Genomic DNA, 15,486 nt, shown 5'->3' with positions numbered 1-15,486 from the left:
CTGAGCACAGAAGCTGGGGAGAAGGTACAGTGAGATCACTTGTTGCTCTTCCAGAGGACATGAGTTCAGTTCCCAGCACCCATGACAGGTGGCTCACAACCATCTGGAACTCTAGCTCCAGATGACCTCGTGCCCTCTTCTGACATCCTCAAGCCAATGCTCATGCGCGCGCGCGCACACACACACGCGCACGCGCGCGCGAACACATGGGGTTAAAGAAGGATTCTGTAAAAACCTCAGCACGGGTCCATGGCACACAGCCAGGAACCGCTCACTGGCATGATTCCAGAGGCAGCAGGGACCTGAGACCCTGGTTCCCCGTGGGTGATGCCGTCAGCAGTGGCCTTGGAAGGCCTACCGGGATGTCAGTGTCAGATTGCTCAAGAGAGCCAAGTGGTTCAAATTCATGGGTCCCAGTAAGCTACCCTCACCTCAATAACCAGAGGAATGATGGGTTTTAATTCTGACTTGTAGGCCAGGACTCCACCATCTGTTTAAAGATTCCCGTTTGGAAATATGGAGTTAAATATTTTTTTTTCAAAATTAAAAAAAGAAAGAAAGCCAAGTGGTATCTTTACTAAGGCAGGTGGCCTGCCAAAGTTTTCACCCCACACTCAAAAACTTTCCATTTAAAAGTCCCATGCCACGTATATTTGGAAATTTTATTCTTTTTATTGCAAATCTCTGGTAAAGGAAAAGACAGGATAGCTGATTCTCCTTTAAACTTTGGCTAGAAGAGAACTCTATTGTCTTCACTGGATGGCTGGCCTCCCAGCTACATACCGAAACACTGGGGCTTAGTGGGGGGCGGGGGAGGGCACTGATGCTGGTGACTGCCTCCCAGATGCTCTGACTAAGTCTGGAGGTTGCTCAGCATCTGTGACTCTTCAAACTCCCTGAGGGACCCCACGCGGCCAGGGTGCAGAATCCCCGTCCCAGGTCTGCAGCACACACTTAGGCAGACCTAAGTGAGCACCTAGGTGATTCCACCTGCATACACCACCTGCTGGGCCGGAGTTAGCTGGTGTCCCCTGTGCCCCTCTTCCCAGGCGTCATCTGTGCTCATCCTTCTCCCTCAGAGACCCCAGAGGACAGAGACACTGAGGGGGTGTGGCCCTGTCCTGATCCTTGTGCTTGATCACTCCATGGAACATGGCTAGCCTCACAAAGGGGGAAAACGGGCTTTCTGAACACCAGCGACTTCTCCCAGGCAGAAAGATCTTCCTATCTAGAGATGCAAAGATGCGCGGGGAAATGAAGAAATGCGCGATGGATACCTACTCCTCACACAACCTCTCATGAGTCCAAATTAAAACAGAATTTGTCAAGCTACCAAGAGTGAAATATTAGGTACTTTAGCAGTGTCCCTTACATGGGTCAACAGTAAGAGCCAGTTAGAATCTCATTGTGATTTATTCTAGAAATAGAAAACGATTTTTATTTTCCTGAGTCCTTGCAAATGAGAGAGGAGAGGAGAAGACAAGGTGGCATTCCGGGAACCTCTAAGTGCTCCTGCTCTCTCTCCTGGGATACCCTCACACTTCACCACGCTGTCTTCTGTCAGCTATGACGTACTCACAGGCGAGCAAACAGCACAGGCTCCAGTCTTCAACAACTCACACACGGTGATCGAAAAGAAAACATCGACAAAGGTGCCGGGACACACATCTCTTCACGGTACGATAAATGTAGCCTCAGTTTGCTCTGCCCATACAAAAGTGTGTGCAACCATCCCGTGAATGATGCCGAATGCGTCCCGTCATGACGGTGAAAACATCGTTAGGACGCTTAAAAAGGACATACATAGGATCCCAGTTTCACATCACAATCTGATGTGTTTACCACACTTTCTGTTTTGTTGGTAATGTTTTGTTTTGTTTTTACGGGGGACAGTACAGTGACGTGATAAAAACCAAGGCACAAATAGACAGTTACAACAAACGTCTATAAACCCTAGCACTTAGTGTCTGTTTGGGGAACATTTAGGTGAATCGTAAAGTCCGAACAATCCTCACATCCATTGCGATGGATGAACAGTTAACTGTGATAAGCATACTGCTCTGAGCCACCGTCCCATTATTAAATATATGGCTATTGGCTACACCGGCTGTGCATGGGTCCCAAAATAGCTTTAAATATTAAAAGCTGGTACTAGGTGGATATAAATATTGTGCCTTGAGGGATCTAGATACATGTTGTAAGTTTCCACTTAATTTGCAATTTATATGGCAGTTATCAATTCTTAAAAAACTATTTTCATTATATAAATGGCAAGGTTTTTCCCCCCCTCCAGTGTTAAATCTCTTCTCTCTACAAAAGACAGGTGATTTACAAGAAAATAACCCAACATTTTTTTTAAAATGCATAGACAACAGTAAAACAATCCAGATGTGGACTTCAAGCTGAATTCTAATCTACCAGGACATTCTCTTAATGTAGGGTGAGAAGCAATACATTATTCACTTCTTAATTAAAAAAAAAACACCATGGCAGGTTTTTTTCCCCCAAAATAGTAGTCTTGGCTAGAGCATCAGGCATTGAAAATAAATTCTTTTCATTCATAAAAGTCTTTCAAAATCTGAGGGCATAGGGCTCAACTGCACTTAGATAGGGAAATACAGTTGTAAAAATTGTACTGAAGACTTTTGAATAAAGGTGTTTTCAATAAGGTAAACGTTTAGACCCATGAGAACATGTTTCTTGGCACATGCACACCCTGGATGGGATCCAGAACGCAGCCGTGATCCAGCTGCAAAGGTGTCTGGTTCTTAGCCCCACAGGCTATCTCTTCTCCTGCCAGGTCCTCGTCCCAGCCCTCTTCACATGGAAGTTTCTGGCTTCTGCATCTGCTGGATCTGCTTCTGTAGCTGGTCCCTGTCCAGCTTCATCTTGGCCTCCAGCACTTGCCTAAGGGATCCAATGCTTTCGTAGATGGCTGTAAACCCTTGAAGAAGAGGCAAATGGCAAATGTCACGGGAGTCAACATTTTACAGGCAGGGTCCTGCCAGAGTCTACAGCAACAGGGACAGTGGGTTCCTACAAACGCTGCAACTCCAGGGGTCAACCCTGGATGGAGACCCCCATGGAAACCGCTTTTTAATGACAAAGGGGGCTATTACAATCAAGAAATAGGGTGGCTGTAGCTTTAACCATGTGATCAAAGCTGAGAGAAATCACATGTGATCAGATAGACGGACAGGGCAGGGCATCCATCTGTCCTGCAGCACCTCTGTCCCAGGTCACATTATAAGGAAGTAGTCGAACCCCAGCTGAAGAACTTTCTGCAAAACACTGCTCTGTAGTCTAAAACTACTAGATCCAGGGGTTTCTGTGGGTCAAGAGAGCCCCAGGCACGTAGGCCTCCAGCTTCCATGGGACCAGACAGAACTCTACAGTGAAGTCTTCCAGCCCAGTGGCCCCAAAGGTCAGTGCAGGGCCTGAGCCTAGGCTCCAGGGTTTCCAAGCTCTCGTGGGGTTATGAGTGAAGGGTTCTGATTTCTGAGGCTCCAGTCCTCACTGCAGGATCTGACATCTAAAGGCTGTGTTCTAAGAGGTTACTTGGGGCCTGTCACCCTAAGTGTGGACCCCAGATAGGAAACAGACTTTGTTGAGAAAAATGCTGGGCTCAGTCAGGCATGGTATGGCATATACCTGCATTTCAGTACTTGGAAAACTAAGGCAAGACTATGAGCTTGAATTTGAGGCCAGCCTGTTCTTCATAGCTAGACTCCATCCGCCCGCCTTTTGTGAGACAGGGTTTCTCTATGTAACAGCTTCGACTGTCCTGGAACTTGCTCTGTAGACCAGGCTGGGCTTGAACTCACAGAGCTCCTCCTGCCTCTGCTTCCCGCATTCTAGACTCCATCGTAGAAACAAAACAGCAGCACAGAGGAATTGACCCAGACACACGATACTAAGTAAATGAGCACAAGAGCTAATGACCATGTGTGGTCCTAGAGAGCTGGAGATGTGGTTCAGTGGGGAGAGTGCTCACCTAGAGTGCACAGAGTCCAGGGCTCCACCCTGATAAAGCATCGCATAAAATGGGCTTGGCAGTGTATACTTGTGATACATGCACTCAAAAGCTGGGAGCAGAAGGATCGTAAGTTCAAGGTTATCCTCAGCGACCTAGAGAGTTTGAGGCCAACCTGGACCAAAGACCTCATCAAAAGAAAGAAAAAGGAAGGAAGGAAGGAAGGAAGGAAGGAAGGAGGGAGGGAGGGAGGGAGGGAGGGAGGGAGGGAGGGAGGAAGGAAGGAAGGAAGGAAGGAAGGAAGGAAGGAAGGAAGGAAACAAACATAAGAAAAGGTGTTGAGCATCACTCATCAGAAAACACCTACAGGTCACTGAAGTGTCAGCTAACACTTGCAGGAAGGCTATGAGAAGCAGGAGACTAACCAGTGCTGAGAATGTGGAGAGCAGAATCCCATAGACGGTGGTGGGAATTAAACTCAGTGTAGCCAAGGCCCAGTGCAGGCTTATGTCTTTAGTCCCAGCACCTGGGAGGCAGAATTCTCGGCCAGCCTGGTCCACAAAGTGAGCTCGAGGCCAGTCAAGGCTACATACATACATACATACATGCATACATACATACATACATTTTTAAAAAAAGTCATAGCTTGAGTGGAAAACAGTAGAGAGACCCCTAAAAGACATCAAAAGCAGAGCTATCCTATGACCAGCAATGCCACTACTAGACACACATGGATAAGAAAAACTACCACCTAATAAAGAGTTCCTCATACTCATGTTCACCTCCCCGGCTCCTTTTTTGGTGCTTTCAAGACTTCCCTGGCTGTCCTGGAACTCTCTTTATACACCAGGCTGGCCTCGAACTCACAGAGATCCTCCTGCCTCTTTCTGTCTCTGCTAGGATTATAGGCGTATGCCACCACACCCAGCCCACCATTTTTATTTGTTTGTTTTTGAGGTGGAGGTCTCACTGTGTAACTGCTGAGCCATCCCTCCCACCCTGGCCCTCTGATGTTTATTGCAATATTACTCCCCATAACTGAGATACAGAGGCAACCTAAAGTGTCTGTCAAGAGACGCGAACAGACAAAGACAGTGAGGTGTGTGTATATACCATCAAAATTACTCAGTCTTACAAAGGAGCAGATCCTGCTGTTTGCCACACCATGGCTGAGACTAGAGAACATTGTGCTAAATGAAGGAAGACACACACAGAAAGAAAGATGTTGCATGGTTTCATATGATCATCCACAAAGAAAAGAAATTAAAAACAGAATAAAATGGCAGATACCAGAGGCATGGTGTGGCAGACAGGGGAGTAAGAAGACTCAGGTCTTAGGGTAAAAACAGCAGAATAGATAAAATGAACAAGTCTAGAGATCTAATACATATTGTGAAGAAAATTCAATATATTGCCTGGGGTTTTTGATGAAAGAGTTGAGTCAAGGTACACCTACACACACACTAATGTCCACACACACACTAATGTCCACACACACACATACACACCATACACATATACATACACACATATATACACAATATACATACACACACATGCATATACATACATTTACACACACATATATATAGCACACACAGACACACATATATCCCCTCCATGTGAGATGATGGGTGGATTTACATGAACACAGTAACCATTTTGTTACATATATTAAAACATAAACTTTAAATATACAAATAAACTTTTTTATTTATAGAACATTTGAGGGCTGAAGAGATGAATCAGTGGTTGTGCTGGCTAGTTTTATGTCAACTTGACACAAGATAGAGTCATCAGAGAGGGGGACCCTCAACTGAGAAAATCCCTCAATGCCACTGGGCTGTAGGCATTTCCTTAATTAGTGATTGATGAGGGAGGGCCCAGCCCATTCCAGGCGGTGCCAGCCCTGGGCTGGTGGTCCTGGGTTCTGGAAGAAGGCAGGTTGAGGAAGCCATGGAGAGCAAGACAGTAAGAAGCACTCCTCCATGGCCTCTGCATCAATTCTTAACTCCAGGTTCCTGCCCTGCTTGGGTTGCTGTTCAGTGATGAACAGTGATGTGGAAGCATAAATCAAATAAGCCCTTTCCTCCCCACGCTGCTTTGGGTCATGGCGTTTCATCACAGCAATAGTAACCCTCACGAGGACAGTGAGCGAGCACACTGTACTGCTCTGTCAGAGGACTGGAGTTCAGATCCCCACACCTACATCAGGTGGCTCACAAGTGCCTGTTGTTCCTGCTTCTAGAGATCTAGCACATCCCCTCTGGCCTCTGTGGATACACACACACAAAGTGAGAGAGAGAGAGAGAGAGAGAGAGAGAGAGAGAGAGAGAGAGAGAGAGAGAGAGAGAGAGAGAGGAGACGGGTCTTTTAAAAGAAATTTTGATTAGGAAAAAAGACTTTTTAAAAAGTAGGAGAGAACCACCTCCATGTTCATACGGCAGCAGCAGTGCAGAAGTAGCCCCCAATAGCACCTCAAGGGTGCATTGATCCTGGCCATGAACGGAAAGAAATCAGTGGGGAGCACTAAAGACAATGCCCATCATAAGCAGGTTAAGCATTCGTGGAGAGGCTTCATAGACCTGCAACTGAACTAGCACTTTGGGTCTGAGAGAATAGCTCCCTGGCAGAGGGCTTGCCTAGCGACTGTGAGGTGCTAAGTTCAATTCTCTGTACTATAATAAGTAAATAAGTTAGCTAGCATCTTCATTCAATACTGCACAGATACTTAAAATAGAAAGTAAGGATGTTTCACTGGGTTTTTTTCTATCAAGCTCAGTCTGTTTCAGGGGAAATCTCAGTGAATAGCTTTTTAGCTAAAGAGGCCACGCGAGCTGTGTGGGGTTTTGGCCTACCAGCGTTAACCTCGGCTTTCATTTCCTTCATGTCCTCATTCATCTGTAACTCCAGTTTGCTGATCCGCCCATGCACCTTCTCCTCTTCCGGCTTCGTTCTCTGTCCTTCCACGTTCTTCTTCTGGCTCTCTTCGATTTTGTCAAGCCTGGCTGACATCTGGCTGAGCTTTTTCTCCATGTCTCTTTCACTGGCTCCCTAAGGTCACGACAAGAATTACACTTGGTCATTGCAAAAGAAGAGCATATGTCTTGTCTCACATGGGTCATAGCCCGTAACCATCTGCAGGGGCCAGAGCCACAATGGTGTCTCATTGTCCACCCTGTATCCAGTCTCAAAGGCCACCCAGAGTAAAAATGTACATTTTCTTCTGTGTCCTGAGTTTGGTGTGGCCTTGTGATCTAACCAATGGGGTATAAGAACAAGCGCATGTAACTGCCTCCAGACAAAGTTAGAGTACACTTGCTGGAGATCCTTAATTCCTCCCTTTCCATTCAGTCAATGGCTGGAACTCTTCCAGCCACCCGGCACCGTGGGGACAAGCGCTACTCTCTGAGCCTGGCAGAAAGCAAACCAAAAAGAATTCTGGATCACCGAAGACTGACAAGCCCACACCTCATGTTTGTCCTGGAAAAGACACACCGGGATTTGTTTTACACGAGCGAGAAGTAGGCTTCCATCTTAATGACTTCACCGCTATCATAGAGTTCACTGTTAGCCTAAGCCAACGCAAACATCAATCCGTAAACCACAGACTCAGAACTCCACAAATGCATCAGGATGCATCAAGGCACAATAATGAGTAGACCTGAGAAAAGCAGGGGAGGCGTCAGGGAAAAGATTTGAAATACTGAATACTTCCTTGTCTTTGCAGTCTCCTACACTATGTTTTGTGAAACTCTGCATCCAGAGGCTTTAGGGACACCAAGCTCTCGTCAGGGGTGACAGGATGACACTCCTGTGATGGCTCTGATGGAAAACCTACAGCTCAGTGAATGGCTCTGCACCTGGAACAAGCAGTCAGACCGGCAAACCAAACCGCACCAGCCACTTCTGTTCAGTCAAAACCTCATGGGAGGAAGCTGGGAGAGAAAAGAGAACCCAGCACAATTTGCCTGCCTAGCACCAGTTCCCAAACCTGCTGGTTTTAAATGCACGACTTTTTGAAGATGTTTTTTTTTTTTGGCAGTTCTGCAAACCTTATCTGTTTGAGAGAGGGGGGTGGAGGCAGAAGTAGATGGAAAGAAAATGGTGAATTCTGATCCGTTGCCCTGGGAGAGGAAAGGCACACTGTCGTTACTGTGCCTTGACCTGGAGGGACAGAGAGCCACTCAACACTGGTGAAAGCAAAAAGTAGCTCACAACATAAACAACAAACAAAACCCAGAAAAACAGGTTCAAGTAGGTGACTGATGGCTTTATTTAGAAATGGGTGCTAGACAATTGGGCGCATTAAAGTCTTGACTCAAAAGCCATAAACTGAAGTGTTCAATTTGCCCTTTGCTAACCAACATCAATCAAAGCACTCCTTGTCTTTATGAAGACTATGAAGAAGAGGGAATGGCGGGTGCTTGGCTGGGGGCTTTGGCTGGGTGGTAAAGCTCAAGATCAGCAGATATGATGGCCAGTACTAATTTGTCAATTTAACAGAATCTAGAATTAAGTGGTAGTCAGGCCTCTGTGTGTGCCTGTGGGGGGTTATTTTGATTTGCTTGAGTTGGGAAGAACCAACCCTTGTGGGTGGCACCATCCCCTGGCTGGGACGAACTGTGTAAGTGGGAAGAGAGCTGAGCAGTGACATTTAGTCACCCCTCTCTGCTTCCTGTGGTGGAGGCAACATGACCAGCTGTGTCGCGTCCCTGCCACCTTGACTCCCTCACCATCCCGAAGTGGACCCTTGACCTGTGGACCAGAATAAATTTCTTCTCCCTTAAGATGCTTTGCAGAGTATTTTCTCATAGCAACAGCAAAAGGAACTAAGATAGCAGGTATGAGAATCCAAGTTTGATCCCCAGAACGAAGGAAGGAAGAGAAACAGAACAGGAAGGGGAGAGGAAGAAGGGAAAGAAGCAGGGTCTGGGGGGAGAATGTGGAAATTACTCAAAGGCAGAAATGCCTGAACAGCTTCTGATGGTACCGAATGAACGTGTCCTGAGTCCTTAGGTGCTAGTGAGACACTGCAGGCCCCCTCTCGGTATCTATTATTCAAAAATATTAATACCTACACTGTTTTCCTTAACAATCAAGGAAAGATGTTCGATTTTCTGTAAAAGTTCTTTCTCTATCCGTTCTTGTTCTTGTTGCAGCCAACTCCGGGCAGATAAAATCTGGTTGCTGAGCTCCTCGACTGTACCTTTAAATCTAAAACAGAAATAAAAGAAAGGGAAGAAAAGGTGTGTGAAGAAGTTGGATGTAAACAGTTTTGAGTATGAGAATGGCATTACCTTCTTTTAGGACCATGTGCCACATGGAGTGAGTGGAGGATGGAAACATACAACAGAAACTCATCTGATGGTGCTCCTGCCCATGATGGTGCTCCTACCCATGATGGTGCTCCTACCCATCCGATGGTGCTCCTACCCATCCAATGGTGCCCCTATCCATCCGATGATGCTCCTACCCATCCGATGATGCTCCTACCCATCTGATGATGCTCCTACCCATCTGATGATGCTCCTACCCATCTGATGATGCTCCTATCCATCCGATGGTGCTCCTACCCATCTGATGATGCTCCTATCCATCTGATGATGCTCCTACCCACATGATGATGCTCCTACCCACCTGATGATGCTCCTACCCACCTGATGATGCTCCTACCCACCTGATGATGCTCCTATCCATCTGATGATGCTCCTACCCACCTGATGGTGCTCCTACCCACCTGATGATGCTCCTACCCACCTGATGATGCTCCTATCCATCTGATGATGCTCCTACCCACCTGATGATGCTCCTACCCACCTGATGATGCTCCTACCCACCTGATGATGCTCCTACCCACCTGATGATGCTCCTACCCACCTGATGATGCTCCTACCCACCTGATGATGCTCCTACCCACCTGATGGTGCTCCTACCCACCTGATGGTGCTCCTACCTATAGGAGCTGGCAGCGCAGGCACTGAGGTGACACAGTAATGTAGAGATGCCAGGGGCTAATAACCCTTACAGTTCTAAGGGTCCACAGTTCTCATTACTCAGAGAACACACTATCCTTTATCTCTTTTTCCAGAATCCTCCCCCCTACCAGCACTCCCCCTCCTTGTATCTCCCAGGACTAGAGGCTGGCTTGTTTTCTCTCTCATGTTTTCTATTGCTCTTTCCCCATATGGACATAGCCTAATTTAAACCAGTAGGAAACAAACTACATAGTGGAACATGACTGCAATCCCAGAACTTGGGTGGTAATACCAAGAGGATCAGGAGTTAAAGGTCATAGTGAATTCAAGGTCAGCTTGGGGCTACTTGAGACTTTTCTTTCAAACAAAAATCAAAGAGAAAAATGGAAAGTACCCTTTCAACATTCCATTCCTCAAGAGGCCTCCCTTCCACAGTGCTTAAAAGAACTGTCAATGCATGCTACTTCCCTTAATCATTTTCTTCTTATTTATATTAACATGTAATGAAAGCATAGAATATATAAAGATATATGTAGGTGTGTGATAGGTGTAGATATGTTATTTAAATAATTGAACACCCATTAAAGTAACTAATTGTTCTGAAATGTCTATTTTTTGTTTTCTTATATAAGGAGTCTTCACATGTGACTGGAGCACACGGATGCTGAGCCTGAGATCACATGCACTAGCCTCCCTTGCAGCTAGGTGTATGTGATGGTTAGTCTACTGTATTATCTTGACTGGATTTGGAATCTCGTAGGAGACACACCTTGTGTGTGAGGGTGATTCCAGGGGAATATAGTGAAGATGAAAGACCCACCCTAAATGTGTAAAGCACCATCCTATGGACTGGGGTCCCAGATTGAATAAAGGGGGGGGGAGTATACTGAGCACCATCATTCATCTTTTTGGCCTCTGACTATGGATTCAATGAGACTAGCCACCTCATGCCCCTGTTACCGCATGTTCATCACCATGGTGGATGGTATCCCCACAATCTGTGAGCCAAACTGTCATCTTCCTTCCTTAAGTTGCTTTTTTCAGGTCACAGCAATGAAAGAAGTAACAGTTACAGCGCAGTGCACCAGTAAGTCAGGTGACTGGCAGTGCACAAAGGAGAGAAGAACATGGCTCTGGTCACATCTTCACAAAGCTGTTGTCTGGATTTTCCCTCTGTAGCAGCTGGGGAAGAGCAAGGACTGGAGCTGGAGAGGCTCCACACTGAGTCGTCAGAGCTGCCCTGTCTGTTCTGGAACACTGACCACAGAACACTGAACCATCCTGTAGCTGAATTAATACAGCTATCTGTACAGACTGAGACACTGGCCACCACCAGGACTTAGAAGAGGCAAGTGTCAACCAGTCACACTTCCCTAGAAGTCAGCCTTGCCAGGATTTGCTATTCTTTACCAGTGCCTTCCTCCCAGGACTCTAGTGATGACGTCGGGCATGCTTGGATGACCTACTCATTTAGAAACCTTCTTTATGGGGGCTAGGGATAGGGCTCAGCAGGTAAAGTCTTTGCTGTGCAAGCATGAGGACCCGAGTTCTGGGCCCCAGAACCCATGTAAAGCCAGAGGTGGTCTATAATTCCAACACTCCTATGGGATGATGGGAAACAGACAGGAAACCCCAGAAGCTCTCAGGCCATCTAGCCTGGAGTACACAGTGGTCAGCAACCACAGACCCTCTCTCAAACAAAGTGGGAGGTGAGAACTAACGCCCCATGTTATAGTCTGACCTCAACACCTATACCATGGTATGCACATGTGTGTGACGACACACACAGATTTTTTTTTAAGGCATGTTTTTCTAATACTGGGGATTGAACCTATGGCCTCACTCATGCTAGGCAAGCACTTTACTCCTAAACTACAATCCCAGATGAAGATATTTGGTCGCACGATCAAGTTCCTTTCCCTAAAAGCTAACAAGCATCTTCACATGGAGAATTTGGGGGAATCATTATTTAACCTAACATAACCGCATACCTACCCCCTGAAGCACCATTAATAATAACACAGAGCACCCTAGTCAAGCCCTGATCTGACACCTGGCCATCAGCTCCCTAAACTGTAGACCCTACAGGATTAAAAACAAGGTCTGTTTTGTTTTGTCTTCTTCTTCATTACTAGACCCGTGGCCTCTAGGGAAGTGCTCAGCGAACACATACTAGGGGAGGGAAGATGACTCATGGGTAAAGTGCTCACTGCACCAACAAGAGGGCCAGGGTTTGGATGCCTAGAATCCATGTAAAAGGCTAGACATGATGGCTTGCTTCTCTAGTGCCAGCAATGGGGAGATGGAAAAAGAGTCTCGCTGGCCGGTTAATCTGGCAGAATCAGTGAGAGACTCTGCCTCCAAACAAGATAGAGGAAGATGCCCGATGCTGACCCTTACCTCCACACACTCAGGCACCCATTTGTCTCACCCCCCGCAATATACACACATGTATATAGCACATATACACACCAAACCATAACAAATAAGCCAAATACACATTGAATGAAGAGATGGACCATCATCCAACTGCTAGAAGCAGTGATTATGAAGGAAAAGTGACAATATGCCATATGGAAACCTTTTCTTTTAGCTTTCATTGTTGTTTTCACTCTGTGTGATAAATAAAAACCAAGAGGTGGACAAGAGAGATGGCTCAGCAGTTAAGAGTGCCTGCTGTTCTTCCTGAGGATGGGAGTTCAGTTCCCAGCACCCATATATGGCTGCTCACAACCCCCTGCACCTCCAGCTCCAGGGGATGCAGTGCCTTCTTGTGGCCTCTGTAGGCACTGCATTCATGTGCACATATTCACAGAGACATAAATAAAAATAAATCTTTAAGGCAGGCAAAATTTAAACATTATATTTTAAAATCAAAGCAAGAGGGAGAAAAGGTGAATTTCACGAACTCAGAAAGAACTTGAGAAAAACCCTTTTCCAAGCTGATGACTTACTTAGTATCTAGGAGCTGAAGCTGGTGGTTGCTGTCTCTGTGGGACATCTTCAGTTTGGTACTCTGCTCTGAGATGGACAAGTCCACTCTGCTCAAAAGCTGAGAAATCTGGAAAAGAAGACTGGATTATAAAGATCTCACATCATGCCTTCAGGGACCATTTCAGAAGACATGCCATATGCTCTATGCTGGCCAATGGCATTAAAAGTCACTTTTCTACGTCCATTTCACCTCCTCCTTCCACGTGTGTGTGTATGTATGTGTGCATGCGTGTGCATGTGCACACATGTACACCTGGAGGCCAGGGGTCAATAGGAGTTGTCTTTCTCAATCGTTCTCCACTTTATCTTTTGGTGCAAGGTCTCTCACTGAACATGGAGCTCACCTATTGGCTAGAATGGCTGCTCTGGGTGTACCACAGTGGCCAGGTTTTTAAAAACGTTTTTAAAAGATTATTTTATGTGTGTGAGTGTTTGCCTGAATGTATGTACTCCAAATGTATATCTTGTGCCTGAGGAAGTCAGAAGAGTGTGTCAGATTCCCTAGGACTGGAGTTACAATTGTGAGGTCTTATGTGGGTACTGGGAACTGAGCTCAGGTCCTCTGGAAGAACAAGGGCACTTACTGCTGAGCCATCTCTCTAGTCCCCACAGTGTCTAGTTTTTAGGTGGGTGCTGCAAATCCAAACACAGGTGCTTTGGCGTGTGCTCATGGACACTTTAACTATGACACTATCTCCTGAGGACACTTTAACTATGACACTGTCTACCTAGTCACATACACACCCAGAGAAACTCAAGACAGGAGGCACTACCAAAATATTCATCATGTAATGAGTGCTAAACTCCACAGCTCTCCAATGGGCAAGCCCAACTCCTGCCCAGGGCTGGCACCTCTACCAGCAGTCATGTGCCATCATCGTTACCTTGGAATTCCACCAGCACCGTGGCTGCCAGTCATGGAGGGTGTGATTTTTATGGCTTACAAATGCATCAAGGTTCCAGGTGGACCTCCTTGTCGACTGAAGCCCAGAGAACAGACTGTGTGAGCTAGATTCCTCTACTCCTTTCTCCATTACCTACTTGTGGTCTTGGTGTTTATTTGGGCTTTGTTTACAGCACAACTTAATGTTAAACCAGCCCTGTATGAAATGATCACATTTTCCAAATGTTAAATGTTGTTCAACACTCCTTATTTAAAGAGTCATGATATTTGTAAGATCTGGATCGATAACAACAACAACAAACAACAATGCCTCTTTTGGTGGATCTCTGTGTGGTACTCACTGCGGACACCAGAAAGCATTTCTTCTTGTGTAATAATCTTGTTCTCACCCACCCACCTCCATCCTATCCATCCCCCACTCACCCCCACCTTCCCCACCGGTACTAGGAACTGAACCTCAGGCTTTGTAAACACTGGGAAAACACTCAGTCTTAGCCTTGTCTTTAAACTTCTTTAATGTTCATTTCTTTTGTGTGTATGCATGTAGATGTGTACACGCCATAGCTCACGTGTGGCGGTCAGAGGACAACGTGCAGGAGTCAGTGCTGTCCTTCCAGCACGTGGGTTCCACAGCTTGGGTTCCAGTCATTAGGCTTGGCTGCGAGGACCTCGGCCCACTGAACCATCTGTCTCTACTTTTTATTTTGAGATACCTAGATCGCTCAGGTTGGTCTAGCTCATTCTTTAATTCATCCATGACTTGATTGTGGGATCCTTCTACCTCAGCCCCCATAGTATCTGGGGTTGTAGGCCTGTGCTGTAAAGCAAGCCCCGTTCATCTTAAAAGAAAAAACAAAACAACCACCACCACAACAAAACGCCTGCCTGCCTTTCAAAGTCTTAGAATACCCTGGGCTTTCTTTGTTTTCTGTTTTTTAACATAAGTAGCTTTGGCTCCTTGCTGAAGAGAGGTGAAGGGGTGTTTTTTATCTAGAAAATTACCCAGATGCCTCTGTTTTTCTCTGACCTCTGGGGGCACCTGCACTCATGTACACACACACACACACACACACACAGACACCACAAACTGGTGAAATGCTGAGAGTTTTGCCTTGTGAAGGAAATTATAAATTTCAAGGTAAAACACCCTAAGATTCCCCTGCCAGCTCACTCTCCAGCTTTGGCCTAACTGAGACCACGTGATGAGTCTGCACACACAATGAGTCCCATTGCATGTAAAGAAAGTCAGTAAAGAAAGTATTTCCCGCATCAGACTCTGGGATAAACAGCTTGCAACGTTACGCTAGGTCACTCACCTGTGCAAGAGGCAGACTGGGGGATATCGTTTAGAATGTCTGGGGTAAGGGGAAAAAACTTTAAGTTGGCACTGTACCAAAATCTCTCCACAATCTGGCTGCCAGATTCATGAAGGGCCATGCCAGCAAAACAGAGGGAAGGGAGACAGAAAGAGCCGATGATTTGCATAAACCCACACTCGGGACTGGGGCTGGCTGCTCTGGCTATAACCAAGCAGCACCCTGTTCTTAGTGGAGAACAAACTCCCTGCTTCTTCACTCTTCTTCTGTCCCAGCCATACCTGTCCTTCTGCGTCTTTGATTTTTGTTTCCAGGATCAGC

General features: G+C 46.2%; 1 protein-coding gene across 3 annotated transcripts in view; it reads right to left on the bottom strand.

Annotated features, from left to right (window-relative positions):
* Positions 1 to 2,391: 2,391 nt before the first annotated feature.
* Fam81a (family with sequence similarity 81 member A) overlaps positions 2,392 to 15,486 on the bottom strand; it is a 54,763-nt gene continuing 41,668 nt past the window's right edge. For 2 of the 3 annotated variants that reach the window (XM_075965341.1, XM_075965340.1), the window contains exons 5-9: positions 15,447 to 15,486; positions 12,906 to 13,012; positions 9,055 to 9,190; positions 6,832 to 7,027; positions 2,392 to 2,944 (exon numbers count right to left, since the gene is read on the bottom strand). The exon at positions 15,447 to 15,486 is cut by the window's right edge and continues 90 nt beyond it. In XM_075965341.1, coding sequence (XP_075821456.1) covers positions 2,820 to 2,944; positions 6,832 to 7,027; positions 9,055 to 9,190; positions 12,906 to 13,012; positions 15,447 to 15,486 — 604 coding nt within the window. In that variant the 3' untranslated portion in view covers positions 2,392 to 2,819. The remainder of the gene's footprint in view (positions 2,945 to 6,831; positions 7,028 to 9,054; positions 9,191 to 12,905; positions 13,013 to 15,446) is intronic. The other variant, XM_075965342.1, reaches the window with a different exon arrangement.

This window comes from Microtus pennsylvanicus, chromosome 3, assembly GCF_037038515.1.
Source record: "Microtus pennsylvanicus isolate mMicPen1 chromosome 3, mMicPen1.hap1, whole genome shotgun sequence".
NCBI classification, from domain to species: domain Eukaryota; kingdom Metazoa; phylum Chordata; class Mammalia; order Rodentia; family Cricetidae; genus Microtus; species Microtus pennsylvanicus.
This window is presented reverse-complemented; position numbering and strand designations above follow the sequence as displayed.